This window comes from Macaca fascicularis, chromosome 6 (genome assembly GCF_037993035.2).
Source record: "Macaca fascicularis isolate 582-1 chromosome 6, T2T-MFA8v1.1".
Classification (NCBI taxonomy): domain Eukaryota; kingdom Metazoa; phylum Chordata; class Mammalia; order Primates; family Cercopithecidae; genus Macaca; species Macaca fascicularis.
Window position 1 is genome coordinate 144,338,282 of NC_088380.1, and position 16,160 is coordinate 144,354,441.

Here is a 16,160-nt window from a genome sequence, read left to right on the forward strand (position 1 = left end):
ACCTCAGGGACCATCTCACTTCTAATATAACTGAGACCCCAAAGGTCTTGCCCAAATCATAACTAATAAACGACAGCCCTAAAACAGAATCTAGATTTCCTTAATCTTGAATTAGTGCTCTCTTTCACCATATTACTTGATCTTTCTATATTTTTATCAATTTCAGACACAGATCATATGACTCAGCAATATACCCAAAGTAAGATTCAGGGCACTTCTTTGTTCCATTAGTAATCACTGTCTTTTTTCATTGGTTGGAAGATCAGGGACAGGAAACAGGAAACTCCTGCTTGGCCTCCCCACCCCATGGATTAAATGATAGCAGGGGCTGCTGGGTGACTTGCCCATGAAGCTTGACTGTTCATGCTTAGAAGGAGGAGCATCATGAACATTAAGAAGCCAGGTACAAAGACCCTTCTCTTTATAAAGATAGAATTTTCTCTTTTTTGTTTTCATTAGCTTAAGGATATAGAACAATTTCAAGGTGGCAAAAGCCTGAATTCCACACACCACCAAAACTATTCTGCTAATCTTTTCCAGCTATTCCTTTGAGATGTGCCAGAAGCTTAGAGGATGTTTTATCCTCTTGCACCAACTGACCTTACATTTACTTATAAGGTATGTTTCTTCCAAAAAGTTCCAGAAGTTTCATATATACTCTCTCATGTAATCCTTCTCTTCCCACAGGGGGAAGCATTTCATTTTTATCTTTTTGCCGAAGCCAAAGTTTCCCTGGTGTTTCCACGGTTTCTTTCCAGAGTTTGATGCTTAAGGTTTAGACTCTCTGGAAGTCACAAACATTCCCAAATGAAGTCTCAATCAATACTGCCAACAAAGCCAACTTATTCATTCGACAATTACTTATTGAGCATCTCCTGTGTGCCTGGCACTATTCCAGGCACTAGGGATTCAGGAGTGAACAAAACAGACTAAGTCTCCATCCTCATGGAGCTTACATACAAAATAAAAGTACTTTTAAGTCCTTTTAAAAGTAAAGTCCTTCTGGGACTTTAATAGACTGTCTGGTAATGGATGTTCTGGTAATGAACTATTCCCTTACTAAATTCAGAACCATAAACACATTCTAATCTAATAAAAGATTTTTAAAATTACAGTCTCAACTACTCAGAATAATATCCACAGTTTTGAATTTATCGAGTAATAGAGTCCATTTGCTATAAACCTGCAAGGATTGCACTAGAAGACAAGAGATTTAGATTCTAATCCTGACTCTTCTACCAACAGATTGCATGACCTTGGACAAATAACATACTCTCTCTGAACCTTACTTTTGTTCTCCAAAGACGTTAGGCAAGAAGATTTCTCATGTCATCTCCTGGTCTGCAATCATAGGATTGGTTAACCTCACCTAAGATGGCTGGTGTAATACTAGGATTTACTGCCAAGGTCAAAAGAGGAGGAATCCTTCTATATCAATTGCTTTTATTTGTCAGGTGGGGTTGAGGAAAATAGCACAAGGCAACATACACCTCCTAGGAAAATGTAACATCTCCCTGTGCAATAATCTGCAAAATCAACCAACTCCACACCTATGTGTTCAACAGTAGGCCAGACACTTTGGGGATGGGAGACATATTACATATTAAAAGATCCCTGATCTTGAGGAATTTCCAAAGAAAGTACATGATAATAGATTATTTAAAACAAAAGTGTATTATAGAAGTTCTAAGTTCACAAGAAAAGAAATATCAAAGAGGCCTAGATTAGTAACCTCTGAGGAAGGGTAGACTATCCCCTGGATCTCCATATAACAACCATCATCACAATAATAATAGCAGCTAACATTCATTGAGCGCTTGATATTTATCATTTATAAATTACGTGCTTTTGTAAGCTATCTAACCCTAGAAATAAACACTACTATTGTGTCTTTTTAACCGATGGGGATCATGAGACTTAGAGGGAAACCTAACATACCTAATAGTAAATGAAAACAATCTGATCCCAGAGTATTCCACACCATCTAATGGTCATGGGCTGCTTGCCTCACCCTCGAGATAAAGGTACAAGCCACAGTATCTGGCACACAGTTTAATGTTCCGTGAATGTTACTCAGTGCCCTTCCCTATCCATCCCCCACTACCATTCACCCTCAATCCTCATCTCACATACATACCTCATCTTTTCCAATTCTAAACATGCTTCAAAATTCAGTTGAAGGTCCACACTGACCTTAGACCAATCAAGCTTCTGTCTCCTTACTTATTTCTAGCACTTACTTCTCAAAGCCTTCCAGGTGATCATGCACTGTCTTGTGATGTCACTGGCATGATTTAATGTCTTATGACATTAAGGTTTCTAACATCTTATGATATTATTAAGATGAACCTATTATTAATCTTTTGCACTATTGAGCTTTTCATATAATTTAATTGTGTCAGTTAACTCCAAAATCCTTTGTGTTGTTTCTGGAGTCTCAGCAAAAGAGGCCTCAGGAAGCATTCACCAATCCAAGAGTTTGACTGTGAAGTTTTCATTTTTAGAAAAATGATCCAAGTCAAGCAAATGCAGCTAGCACATCAAAGTTTGATTCTACCCTGTTTAGAGAATATGTAGATATAGGCTCTTTCTGTTTGTGCCTAATTTTAGACATAAAGGTAATCTATGCATGTTTATAATACTTTATCTAATGCATATCCATAGAACTGAATTTATCTTCTTCTGAACTACTGAGAATACTATCTGTTCTTTGAAAATGAAAAAACTGGCCAAGCACGGTGGCTCACATCTGTAATCCCAGCACTTTGGGAGGCTGAAGCAGGTGGATCACCTGAGGTCAGGAGTTCAAGACCAGCCTGGTCCACTTGTTGAAACCCTGTCTCTACTAAAAATACAAAAAAAATAGCCAGGCATGGTGGCGCGTGCCTGTAATCCCAGTTACTCAGGAGGCTGAGGCAGGAGAATAGTTTGAACCAAGGAGGCAGAGGTTGCAGTGAGCCAAGATCACGCCACTGTACTCCAGCCTGGGCGACAGAGTGAGACACCATCTCAAAAAAAAAAAGAAGAAGAAGAAGAAGAAAATGAAAAAACTGACTCTTACAAAAACAAAAGGCAGCTTCGGTTCACAGATTTATTTTAATCTTATGAATTTATTATAAAATACTATATACATAGGAAAGAGTTAATAGAATATATATGTACAGTTTAAATAATAATAAAAGGTACATTCTGTAGCCACTATCTACCTTAACAAATAAAACATGAAGTAGCATTAATAAATCTTTTTATATCACCTAAATTTTAGTCTAAAGCAAATTAAGCCTGATATAGTAATACAACTTCAAGATGATAAAGGGTTTTTAAAGACTGAAAAGAGCCACCAAGTATTAAGAGATTATATATTGAGATTAGGAGGAGATTAGATAAATCTAGTTCTAATAATAGTAACAAACACTATATATAAAAGACTTTTAAGTGGGAACTAATTTGTTTTCATTAAAGCATTGTTGTGTAATACAAACTTATGGCCTAAATTTTCTCAAATAGTTACAATTTTAGATATTCTATTTCCATAAACCAATGACTTTCTGGAAATTACCATATTTTGTTATTTAGGCTAACCTACATCTTCCAATCAACCTCTCCTACATGGAAATAATATAAAAGTTCTTTGTGGGGCCATGTGACCTAAATGTTGGTTTGAGGAAATAAATCATCATAGATAAAGTGTAAAAAAAGTATCAGGTCACAAGTTTAGGAGATCCTAACTCTAATCTCTGTTGAATTATTGGCTCTATGAGAGCCAAATCATGAATGAAATCCTATTCATGACTGCCACAAAAAGAATAAAATACCTAGGAAGACAACTAATGAGAAGTGAAGGGCCTCTTCAAGGACAACTCCAAACAACTGCTCAAAGAAATCAGAGATGACACAAACAAATGGAAAAATATTCCATTCTCATGGATAGGAAGAATCAATATGTAAAAATGGCCATACTGCCCAAAGCAATTTATAGATTCAATGCTATTCCCATTAAACTACCATTGACGTTCTTCACAGAATTAGAAAAAAAAATATTTAAAAATTCCTATGAAACCACAAAAGAGCCCAAATACCAAAGACAATCATAAGCAAGAAGAATAAAGCTGAAGGTATCACACTACCCAACTTCAAATTACACTACAAGGCTATGGTAACCAAAACAGCATGGTACTGGTACAAGAACAGACACATACACCAATGGAACGGAATAGAGAACCTGCTGGCGAGGTTGTGGAGAAAAAAGAATGCTTTTACACTGTTGGTGGAAGTGTAAATTGTTCAACCACTGTGGAAGACAGTGTAGCAATTCTTCAAAGACCTAGAGGCAGAAATACCATTTGACTCAGCAATCCCATTACTGGGTATATACCCAAAGGAATATAAATCATTCTATTATAAAGATATATGCACATGTATATTCATTGCAGCACTATTTACAATAGCAAAGACATGGAATCAACCTAAATGCCCACCAATAATAGACTGGATAAAGAAAATGTGGTACATATACACCATGGAATACTATGCAGCCATAAAAAGGAACAAGATCATGTCCTTTGCAGGGACATGGATGGAGCTGGAAGCCATTATCCTCAGCAAACTAATGCAGGAACAGAAAACCAAATACCACACGATCTCACTTATAAGTGGAAGCTGAATGATGAGAACACATGGACACATTGAGGGGAACAACACACACTAGGGCCTGTCGAAGAATGAGGGGTGGGAGGAGGCAGAGCATCAGGAAGAATAGTTCATCGATGCTGGGCTTAATATCTAGGTGATGGAACGATCTGTGCAGCAAACCACTATGGCACATGTTTACCTATGTAACAAACCTACACATCTTGCACATGCACCCCAGAACTTAAAATAAAACTTGGAAATAAAAAAAAGAAAATATATTTGAAGAAAATTTTTTGAGGAAAATATAAACGATCGAAGTTTATTCTGGAGACACAGAAAAACTGAATGAACCAGTCACTTTAGAAGATATTGAGAAAGTTTTATTAACCCTTTAGGAAAGCTCATGGTTCAGAATGGTGCCATCTAATAAAAATATACTGCCTATCAGAAAAGAGAACAACAGCCAGGCGTGGTGGCTCATGCCTGTAATCCCAGCACTTTGGGAGGCCGAGGCGGGTAGATCATGATGTCAGGAAATCGAGACCACCCTGGCTAACACGGTGAAACGCTGTCTCTACTGAAAATACAAAAAATTAGCCGGGCATGGTGGCGGGCGCCTGTAGTCCCAGCTACTCGGGAGGCTGAGGCAGGCAAATGGCGTGAACCCGGGAGGTGGAGCTTCTTGCAGTGAGCTGAGATTGCGCCACTGCACTCCAGTCTGGGAGACACAGTGAGACTCCGTCTCAAAAAAAAAAAAAAAAGAAAAGAGAACAACAAATACATAATTTTAAATTTTCTAATGGTAACACTAAAATTACAAAAAGGAACAGGTAAAATTAATTTTAATAATATGTTTTAAAACAACATACATAAAAGATTATCATTTCAACATGCAATCAATATAAAAATTCATTTTGCAGCCGGGCATAGTGGCTCATGCCTGTAATCCCAGCACTCTGGGAGGCTGAGACAGCAAGATCATTTGAGGTCAGGAGTTCAAGACCAGCCTGGCCAACATGGCGAAAACCCTTCTCTACAAAAAATACAAAAAAAAAAAAAAATTAGCTGGGTGTGGTGGCGCACCTGTAATCCCAGCTACTCAGGATGCTAAGGCAGGAGAATTGCTTGAACCCAAGAGGCAGAGGTTGCAGTGGGCAGAGATCGCATCACTGCACTTCAGTTGGGCAACACAGAGAGACTGCGTCTCAAAAATAATAATAAGAATTTTACCTTTTTGGTACTTAGTCTTTAAAACTGTATTTTGCATTAAAACATTGGAATTTAGTTGCTAAATTTTCATTAGAAATACTTCATGTATTTAAATTGTATGCAATTTATAAAAACTAAATTCATATACCTAGACTGTTCTAAACACACTTAGAAGTTTTCCTAAACTGAAAATGAATCTTTAAATGTAAATTTAAGGAAAATAAAATTTTAAATTAAAAAATTATTGGCTCTGAAGTGAGCTCTAAACTTTCAAGTAGCTAACACAAATAGCAACACAACCAATATTAAGACTAATAGTGTCTATGAGGAAAAATTAAACTAGTATCATGGGAGAAGCTCAATTATTCCTGGTACTAACAATTGAAATACATTTTTCTAGTAAATCATCATGGAGATAATAGGAATACTGACAAGATCTGCTATGGTCCAAATGCTGATGTCCCCCCAAAATTCACATGTTGAAACCTAATATTCAAATGTGATAGCATTAAGAAATGGGGCCTTTGGGAAGTGATTAAGTCATGAGGGCTCCAATCTCATGAATGGGATTAGTATCCTTATAAAAGAGACTTGAGGGAATTCTCTTACCCCTTCTACCATGTGAGGACACAGCAACAAGGCACCATTTATGAAGGAGACAGCTCTCACCAAACACTAAATCTGCTGGTGCCTTGATCTTGGACTTCTCAGCCTCCAGAACTGTGAGCAATAAATTTCTATTGTTTACAAATTACCCAGCAAGGTATTTTAAAGGGTATCATAGCAAGCCTGAACAGACTAAGATAACATCCTTCCTTAGTAAGCATAGCAATGTGTTTCAATATATTTCTTACCATAACAAATATTCTGAAGACTTCAGACCAAAACACACATTCACAGATACTAATTTATGCCCTCTGAAATAATGTTTTGAGAAATGACTCAATACCTCCTCTAGGCACCAGTGCTATAAGTCTATAAAGGCAAACACCTGGATTTCTAAAATGGAGCATGCTAAAGTAGTTCCATCCTGAGTTAAGAATTCTGTTGTTCTGGGCTGGGCATGGTGGCTCACACCTATAATCCCAGCCCTTTGGGAGGCTGAGGCAGCAGATCACGTGAGGTCAGGAATTCAAGACCAGCCTGACCAACATGGTGAAACCCCGTCTCTACTAAAAACACAAAAATTAGCCAGACATGGTGGTGCAGCCTGTAGTCTCAGCTGCTCAGGAGGCTCACGTGGGAGGATAGCTTGAACCCGGAAGGTGGAGGTTACAGTGTGCCAGGATCACACCACTGCACTCCAGCCTGGGCAACAAAGCAAGACTCCATCTAAAAAAAAAAAAAAAAAAGAATCCAGATGTTCTGGATTAACCTGTCTGTAACCAACACCTGCTGCTAGTCCGAGTGTAAATACAACACACTGGAACTAAATTGTATTAAAATCCAATGAGATTTAGACCAAATCTATCTTTTCTCTTTCTTGCAGGTGCTCAGGGAAGTAAGGAAAAGTTTTATCTCTGGGATTGTGGTTGAAATGTGCTACAGAAATTTCAGAGTAAGTGCAGAATCTCATGTGGATGCGCATTTGTTGCGTGTGAATATAGTGAAAGTTCCACTTTAAAAAATACCAAAAAAAACAAAAACAAAAAAAAAACCTAAGACTTTGCAGAGAAACTTTGAAGTGATTATTTGCTTTACAGGTTATTTCTTCTAGACAACATAAGTATTTCATAACACCCCTGATTACCAGACTGAAACAAAACAAATTTAAAGTGAAACTATTCAGAACCATAATCCACTAATAATTGGTAAAAAAAAAAAGTATTAAAATTATTATGCAAATATAGAGAAATATAAGGATTATATGTAAAAATATGTGCTACATTCAAATGTGTATACACTGAGGCATTTCTATCCAAGTTGCCTCTAATCTTTCTTTCACTTGATGGTGTTTGGTTTTGTTTCCCTCACCGGATAAAGAAGAAAACCACTAGAGTTTCTCTGACCATCAGCTCCCCAGCAAATGAAACCTCCAACAACAGATCAAGTTATTCTACCTTAGTTCAACCACTGTATATTAATACCTGGAGGGTAAGTTCAGTTTTAAGCCTTCTGAGAGGGTCCTAGTAATGCAGACATAGGCCCAAGAAAAAGGAGTCAATGCAGTTTTCTTAAGAAGTATACATGAAGAAAGCCTCTAGCCACATGACCTCAAAAGAACAAGAAAGAAAGCCACAGGTTTCAGAAATAACTCCATGGTAGCTCTATCACTTGGCCCTTTCTTTGTGTGCCAGACGATAAGGGACAGTTGGTTTCTAGGAACTTGTTCCCATAAGAGAGTATTCCAACTATCCGAGGAATGAATTCTCTGCTAACTTTAAAAAAAAAGGCGGGGGAGGGAGATGCTTTTTTGAAAACCCAAAAGATCCAAGAAGAACAACTATATGGAGGAAGAAAAAAAAACAGTAAAATTTAAAAGTTTTTTAAAACGTTTAATATATAGTATCTAAATACTTGCCAATATGCATTTCCCAAATACAATTGCCCAGTGTTGTATTTCTCCATCTCAGCTAATGGAATGCTGGAGGATAAAGAAGAAAGTGTAGCACTGGAGCAAACACCCAAACTGACACTGAAATTAGAAGCATCATGCTTTTCATAAAGGAAACTTAAGGTGTGGTCAGTAGCAGCTAGAACTGAGCCCGTTAGTTTTTGGCCACCATGGACCTGAGTTTCAGGGCTTTGACAGTATGAGTGACAGCATCATATTCTCTTTTATTCCTTAAACCAGATGCAGAGTCCCTGCAGCAGCCTGTCAGGATCCACTTGTGTAATACCCTCTGTGTTTACCAAGGTAACTCCTCCATATTGCATGATGGAGTTTAGATTTTATAAATAAGTTGTAGACATTAGTGAAGCAGTGAGAAGAAAAAAAGGGGAAACCAGAAAGGATTTCAGAGATTATTATCATGTTATACATGAGAAAAATGAGGCTGAAAAGGGGTGAAATGATTTGCTCAGTGTCACAGAGCAATTCATGGTTTACCCTGTGCTCTTTAGACTTCTGCTCTGTGGCAGTCCTCCAGCTCTGGAGGGCAATGCTTAGACTGTCCCCTCTAGGGATACTGCTTTGCCTGACCTCAAAATAGAGTCAAATTCTCTTAACTAGCCATAAAATGCCGTTCTGAAGTCAACAAGCAAAGTAGTAACTGAGTCCTGATTAGGTCACAGCCAGGAATCACTATCTTCCCTCTCACCCACTGGAAATAGCACAATTGAATCACCCAGGTCAAACCAAAACTAGGGCTGAGCCTTCTCTGAGCTCTCTGTCTCCCAATTACCAAACCTGGCAGAATTGGAATAAATGCTCAATGCTGGCTCAAAGTATGAAATGCAGGGCAGGGATTTAATCTGTACCAGATACAGGATGGGAGACAAATGAAACAATGTCATTAAGAGTAAGTGACATTGCTATTGATTCTGGAAGCTCACTTTCAACAGATGCTGTCAGGTACATGTCTGTTACTTCTACAAGTCTCTCCTGCTGCATTCCTTCCCTATAAGATGCCCTGAGACCTCTGGGCATCAAGCCTGAAGGGTTAGGCTGGTCTATCACCTGATAGAAAGACCTCAGATTCCCACTCTCTGGTCTCACAGCCAAGTTATAATCTGAAATATCATTACAGATTCCAGGGTACTCTGGGGGTGCAGGTAGAGGGAGGAGAAAGATCAGGATTTAAGGGGTAAATTTAACGTAAATGCCATCCATTCATTTATACATTGTGATACTAAACTAGCTATAAACCCTTTTTATATATTTGTATAACTCTTATTCTTTATAGGAAGTTTTCAGACCTTTGTGAAATGAGCCTCAAAACCCCACACATTTTGCTAGCCCGATTTCACAGACGAAGAACTTAAGTTCCAGAGAGGTTAATAGTCTTTTCCAAGTTCCTATAACATGCTTCAATCAGCCAGTGGCAGAGTTAACATTTTGGCCCAAGTTCCCTGATTCAGGGCTCTTTAACAAATTACAATATAGTACTCACCTCCTTATCCAGTTTCACTTTCTGTGGTTTCAACAACCCACGGTAAACTGCGGTCTGAAAATAGATGAATAGAGTATAATAAGATATTTTCAGAGAAAGAGACAGAGATCACATTCACATAACTCTTATTATAGTATATTGGTATAATTGTTCTATTTTATCAGTTATTGTTGTTAATCTCTTACTGTGACTAATTTATAAATTTTATCACAGGTATATATGTATGGGAAAAAACACAGCGTACATAGGTTTCAGTACTATCCATGGTCTCGGGCTTCCACTGGGGGTCTTGGAATGTGTCCCCTGAAGATAAGGGGTGATTACTGTACTGCCCATGCTACTGTGACCAATAATAAAGACTAAATCTGTGATTAGATATGTATTCAACAAAATAGTCAAATATAACAAAAGAAAGAGTATTCAACTAATCTGTTTTCTAATTTGAAAAAAAATGGCTCTTGGTGAAATGAAATAATAACTTTCTCATTAAATATAATTCTATGAAGACAAAAATAATTTACACCTGACTGTAAAGCACATTACAAAGCCCAAAAGAATGCCCAACAGTGCCTTAAGATATAGTCAGCTGTCAATAATTATGATTAAAAAAATGCACTCTTACTGCAAATGGCATATCAAATCATTGTAGATGGTAAAACAGTTTCTTCCATCCTCTGAACTCTGTGTTTATTCTTCAGCATCTTCAAGACATCCCTACAATCAGAGATCAGCCAGTCATGTTTGAATGCAGAATCCAGGACACAGCCACAGTTCAAGTTCACTGGTACAGACAGAACGTGCAGATAACCAACTCAGATGACTTACGGATTCTGAGGAAAAGTATCATGATAAGCCTTTCAATTGTTTTTAATTCCAGTTAACCTTGAAGTCTACTTCATATTTTAAAGTTTAATTGCTGATTTTTTAAAGGTTTAAAGATTTGTGCTGTTAAACAATCACTATTTCAAATCCAAATGATTTCTCAACAACCAACAGAGAAAACTGTTTTGATGAAAGAGTAATTTTCATAGCTGTGAAAATATTGGTTTATCGTAAATTAATCTTATTTTCATGAGTTCTTGACATATAAACAAAAAGAAATATGAGAATAAACATTTCTTAAAGGGTAAAACATAAAAAAACTGATATATAACTTTTTACTTTATTGGGTAATTTTCCTACAAGATAATTAATTTGGAGAAGGGTAGTAAGTATAATGATCTATCTTATGCTAAACAATGAGTTTATACTTTATAAACAATTTCTCATTTAATCCTCTCATAACCATTTTGAAATATATGTTATTATCCTAATTTTTAAATAACTAAAATTAGAAATACAAAAAAATCTCGCTCAAGGACACAAGGCTAGTAAATGCTGAAGCCAGTGTTCAAATCCAAGATGGTTCTTATGCCAAATGAAGAAAATATACTCATTTAAATATTAATTCAAAATAACTAAATATTTACACATCACATATAGGAAAAAAATCTTATTACAAAAAGGATATGATATTTCTGTTAAACAACATTTGTTGTATTGTTGAAAATAAAGTAATACAAATTTATAAAAAACCTAGAAAATACATAACACGAAGAAAAAAATTGAAAATAGAGAAAACCATTATTAACCTTTCATATATTTTTCTACGGTAATACTACAGTATTTTTATAATGTAATTTTCCATTTTATTTTAATCAAAGAAATTAGGAAAAAATGATTCTCTTGGGTGAAAAAGGCCATCTCAGTATTAGTGTGTTCAACAGTGTTCATATTCAGAGAAGATATATTCAATCAGTCTAATCTTAGGGATAAAGAAAGTCTGGGTAAGTAAAGCAATTTTCACAAGGTCACAGAACAATTTAGTGGTAGAAGCAGAACTAAAATCAAGTTCTTGTACCCTGCCACTTATCATTCCTTTATGTACCTTTTCTGAGTTTCTGAAGAATTTACTTACTGTCTGGGACTCCAGATTAGTCAATTTTGTATTTGCTTCCAGGTATTTCTCATATACATATGGTCCCTTCTCCCAACTAAATTAATTATCATCACTTAAATTCTCTCTCTTGTTTCTTGTTTTATCTTTCAGAAGTTTATCATCCCTTCCTGGTAACTATAATTTCTTAAAATCTTGATAATTGACTAAATCAACATTAGCATCAGAAGACTTTGTCCCCTAAGTCACTCTTGCCTTCATGAGCTCTTTTGAGGCTCCCCTACACCAACTCTTGAACTGACACAGCAGAAGAAACAAAGTAACTGGGATTTATCGGTGTTTTTATTCATATATTTATTAATTCAACATAGGTTTACTGAGTATAGACTATGGTTAGTCTCTGTTCTTGGTATTAAAAAGACAGCAATGAACCAGACTGACAAGGTCCCTGCTCTCAAAGAATATGCATTCTCCCTGTCATCCCACTTGGGTTAGGATTTGTGACTCATGAACTTTACACAGAAGCAGTAAGGAGGTGTCCTGACATCAAACATCCAAACTGCTCACTGTCCAGGAAGAAGGTGTGATGACCATCACACTGTGGCCATCTCTGCATTAACATTAGGTCTAAGTCTGACGGTAGTGATAATTTCTAGTTCAGTTCAGAGTATGTTTCTATAGGACTAAAGCTACCGAATTCTAGAAATCAAGGAATAAAATGTAATCCCTGCTTTCAAGGATTTCATAGTCTAGTAGAGAAAACAGACATGTCTAAGAGGCAGTTGATAAGAACCATGATGGGATTGTTTTAGATTTTTTTTTATTTTATTGATATATATTAGATGTACATATTTTCAAGGTATATGTGATAATTTAATACATTCATATAATCAAATCAGGGTAAATGAGATATGCATCGCCTAAATTACTTTTCTTTACACTAGAAACATTCAAATTACTCTCTTCTAGCTATTTTGAAATGTACAATTAATGGGGCTTTTTGTTTTGTTTTCTCTTGTTTTTTTTTGAGATGGAGTCTGGCTCTGTCACCCAGTCTGGAGTACAGTGGCACGATCTCAGCTCACTATGATCTCCGCCTCCCGGGTTCAAATGGTTCTCCTGCCTCAGCCTCCTGATTAGCTGGGATTACAGGTGCCCGCCACCACACCTGGCTAATTTTTGTAATTTTTTAGTAGAGGCAGGGTTTCGCCATGCTGGCCAGGCTGGTCTAAAACTCCTGACCTCAGGTGATCCACTGCCTTGGCCTCCCAAAGTTCTGGGATTACAGGCGTAAGCCACCGCGCCCAGCCAATGGGGTTGTATTTTTAATATTTATCTTTATGAGCCCACTGAGAAGAGAAAATACTGAATCAGATAGATTTTTTTTTAATCTCAGGAATAATCTATTTATTCCTAGTACCTACTCTCCCCAACATCCTCCCACACTATACGTCTGTTTGGGGCATCCAAATACGCTAATCAAGTTGAATTTCTGCTCTTTCCACAGGAAGTCTGCACCTTATCACAGAAGCATTTCCTGAAGACTCTGAGGAGTTCAAGTGTATTGCAGAAAATGAGGCTGGCACTGCAGCTTCTACAGCAAAACTCTTCGTTTCCCCAGGTAATAACTCTTCAAAAATCTCCTTGCTACAATTCAGCCCTGAGTCAAAAGGAAGAATCTTTGTTTCCATCTGAACTCGTGATTAATTATATTTTCCAGAAAGAAAAGTAGTAGAGAAATCAGAGAGTCCTCCCAAGTTATCCATCAGCAAACTTTCTCCAAAACTGGCCTCCTCTCCCTGGAGCACCGAAAGCTACACAAAGGACACGAATCCAGATGATACCACCATAAACTTTACGCCAATTATTCCTGAACCAGTCACTCATAATGAACATGAGATCCAGTTTCCAAAGAAGGATTTCTGTACCATCAGTGGAAATACTTTTGAGCTACAAGCACAGTAGTAAGGGGAGACAGGCCCAACATTCATTCATTCAACAAATATTCCTGGTTCTGTAGACAGATCATGACAAAGCTCCTGTCCTCAGGGAGTTTGCATTCTAACATGAGTCACTTTAACTGTGTCGGTCCTCCCTTGCCTTTCAGTGTGCATTTCACCATGGCTGAAATATTAAGCCTGGTGCTTAGATTCACATTTAAGGGTTTGTTACACAGACTTATTGAAAAAAAAAAAATCAGGCCGGGTGCGGTGACTCATGCCTGTAATCTTAGAACTTTGGAGGCTGAGGCAGGTGGATTACTTGAGGTCAGGAGTTCAAGACCAGCCTGGTCAACATGGTGAAACCTTGTCTCTACTAAAAATAAAAAATAAAAAAATTAGTTGGGCATGGTGATGTGCACCTGTAGTCCCAGCTACTTAGGAGACTGAGGCACCAGAATTGCTTGAACCAGAAGATGGAGGTTGCAGTGAGCTGAGATCGTGACACTGCACTCCAGCCTGAGCGACAGAGCAAGACTCTGTCTCCAAAAAAAAAAAAACAAAAAGGAAAAGAAAAATCAATGCTGAAATAACACAAGATTTTGAAGAAGTGGAATCTCTTCCCAAAATAGAATTCAGTGTCCTATCTCAATATAAAAATGTAAAACATTTTGTGATACAGGTTTCTTCTTTATCCATGAAGAAAAACAGACCTTAGAATAAAAACAGAACTGTCCTTCTGTTTGGAAAACAAATGTAGAAAGGTAAAGATAATTGAGTTAAGTGAATTTTCCCACCAGGTTATTTTTAAAACAACACAATCCATCACCATTTGCTACTTCTCCACCCCTCAACGCAAACCTCAAATCAAAATATTGTTTAAAAAATAACCTAGGGGCTTGGCATGGTGGCTCACCCCTGTAATCCCAGCACTTTGGGAGGCCGAGGTGGGCAGATCACCTGAGGTCAGGAGTTCAAGACCAGCCTGACCAAGATGGTGAAACCCCATCTCTACTAAAAATACAAAAATTATCTGGGCGTGGTGGCACATGCCTGTAATCCCAGCTACTTGGGAGGCTGAGGCACAAGAATCACTTGAACCCAAGAGGCAGAGGTTGCAGGGAGCCGAGATCACACCACTGCACTCCAGCCTGGGTGACAAAGCATGCTAGGCTTGCCTTGGGAAGACGGCCAATACTAATTATCTAAATTTTTTCTACATACCTGTGTTTAATAGCAAGCCTTTGGGAGGCTGAGGCAGGTGGATCACGAGGTCAGAAGTCTGAGAACAGCCTAACCAACATGGTGAAACCCCTTCTGTACTAAAAATACAAAAATTAGCCGAGCCGAGCGTGGTGGCACACACCTGTAATCCCAGCTATTCAGGAGGCTTAGGCAGGAGAATCACTTCAACCCGGGAGGCGGAGGTTGCAGTGAGCTGAGATCGCGCCACTGCACTCCAGCCTGGGCAACAGAGCGAGACACTGTCTCAAACATACAAACACACACACACACACACACACACACACAAATAGTAAGCCTAGGTCAGGCACAGTGGCTTACACCCGTAATCCCAGCACTTTGGCAGCCTGAGGCAGGCGGACTGCTTGAGCCCGGAACTTCTAGACCAGCCTGGGCAACATAGTGAGATCCCATCTCTACAAAAATATGTAAAAATTAGCTGGGTGTAGTGGCTCATGTCTGTAGTCTCAGCTACTTGGGATGCTGAAGTGGGAGGATGGCTTAAGCTGGGGAGGTCAGGCCTGCAGTGAGATGTGATCCCGCCACTGCATTCCAGCCTGGAGGGCAGAGCAAGACCCTGTCTTTAAAAAAAAAAAAGAAAGAAAGTGAGCCTTTAAAGCTTTAAAAGGCACAGTGGCTCACACATGTAATCCCAACACTTTGGGAGGCTGTGGCAGGAGGATCACTTGAGCCTAGGAGTTCGAGGCGGCAATAGATATGATCGTGCCACTGCACTTCAACCTCAGAGACCAAGTGGGAACCCATCTTGAAAATAAAAATAAGCAAATAAATAAAACTTTAAAAGACCTTGAATTTATAAGTTAATATCTTTCATAACAAATGACCATCTTCATTAGTAAAATCATCTGTGGAGAAAACTATTGGGTAAATATTCCATAAAAGTTAACAAGTTTTTATTGAGTGTCTACTATGAGCCACAGTGTTAGGCAAGATAAATAAGTAGTAAACAGTCCCTCCCTCAGAAACAATTTAGTTAAGGAGATAAACCCACAGAATGTCCATTATACGACTTCCCATTTCATTTGAGTCTCTCATCAATCATCTGATTTAGGTTGGTAAACCTGGTACTACTTTTTTTTTTTTTTGGGGGGGGGGAGTCTGGGTCCCGGGTCTTGCTGTGTCACCCAG

At 38.0% G+C, this 16,160-nt stretch overlaps 2 protein-coding genes across 53 annotated transcripts in view; one reads left to right on the top strand and one right to left on the bottom strand.

The window, feature by feature from the left end:
- Positions 1 to 16,160, bottom strand: part of LOC102118988 (myosin regulatory light chain 10-like) — a 113,152-nt gene that overhangs the window by 71,659 nt on the left and 25,333 nt on the right. For 31 of the 50 annotated variants that reach the window (XR_012414101.1, XR_012414107.1, XR_012414110.1 and 28 more), the window contains 2 exons: positions 10,516 to 10,607; positions 9,894 to 9,947 (listed from right to left, as the gene is read on the bottom strand). Coding sequence is in view for 12 of the 50 variants with exons in the window: in XM_073994301.1 (XP_073850402.1) it covers positions 9,894 to 9,947; positions 10,516 to 10,527 (66 nt within the window). In the remaining 38 variants the exon portion in view is untranslated. Of the gene's footprint in view, positions 1 to 9,893; positions 9,948 to 10,515; positions 10,724 to 16,160 lie in introns of all 50 variants that reach the window. The other 19 variants (XR_012414109.1, XR_012414104.1, XM_073994331.1 and 16 more) reach the window with 2 other exon arrangements.
- Positions 260 to 14,674, top strand: LOC123574137 (palladin-like). Of its 3 annotated transcripts, XM_065546795.2 has the most exons (8): positions 260 to 403; positions 541 to 618; positions 7,331 to 7,399; positions 7,825 to 7,935; positions 8,636 to 8,698; positions 10,592 to 10,733; positions 13,337 to 13,450; positions 13,550 to 14,674. In XM_065546795.2, the coding sequence occupies exons 2-8, from the start codon at positions 574 to 576 to the stop codon at positions 13,792 to 13,794; spliced, it is 789 nt and encodes a 262-aa protein (XP_065402867.1). In that variant the 5' UTR covers positions 260 to 403; positions 541 to 573; the 3' UTR covers positions 13,795 to 14,674. The 3 variants fall into 3 exon arrangements, with proteins under 3 accessions (XP_065402867.1, XP_045250857.2, XP_073850437.1); XM_045394922.3 differs by lacking the exon at positions 8,636 to 8,698; XM_073994336.1 differs by lacking the exon at positions 260 to 403 and having other exon boundaries at positions 515 to 618.

What these genes read in the sequence shown, in the direction of transcription:
- LOC123574137 (XM_065546795.2), top strand. Translation starts at nt 574, where the DNA reads ATGTTTTATCCTCTTGCACCAACTGACCTTACATTTACTTATAAG. An exon ending in TGTATATTAATACCTGGAGG is followed by an intron (nt 7,936 to 8,635) that starts GTAAGTTCAGTT and finishes TCCTTAAACCAG; the next exon opens with ATGCAGAGTCCCTGCAGCAG. An exon ending in CTTACGGATTCTGAGGAAAA is followed by an intron (nt 10,734 to 13,336) that starts GTATCATGATAA and finishes CTCTTTCCACAG; the next exon opens with GAAGTCTGCACCTTATCACA.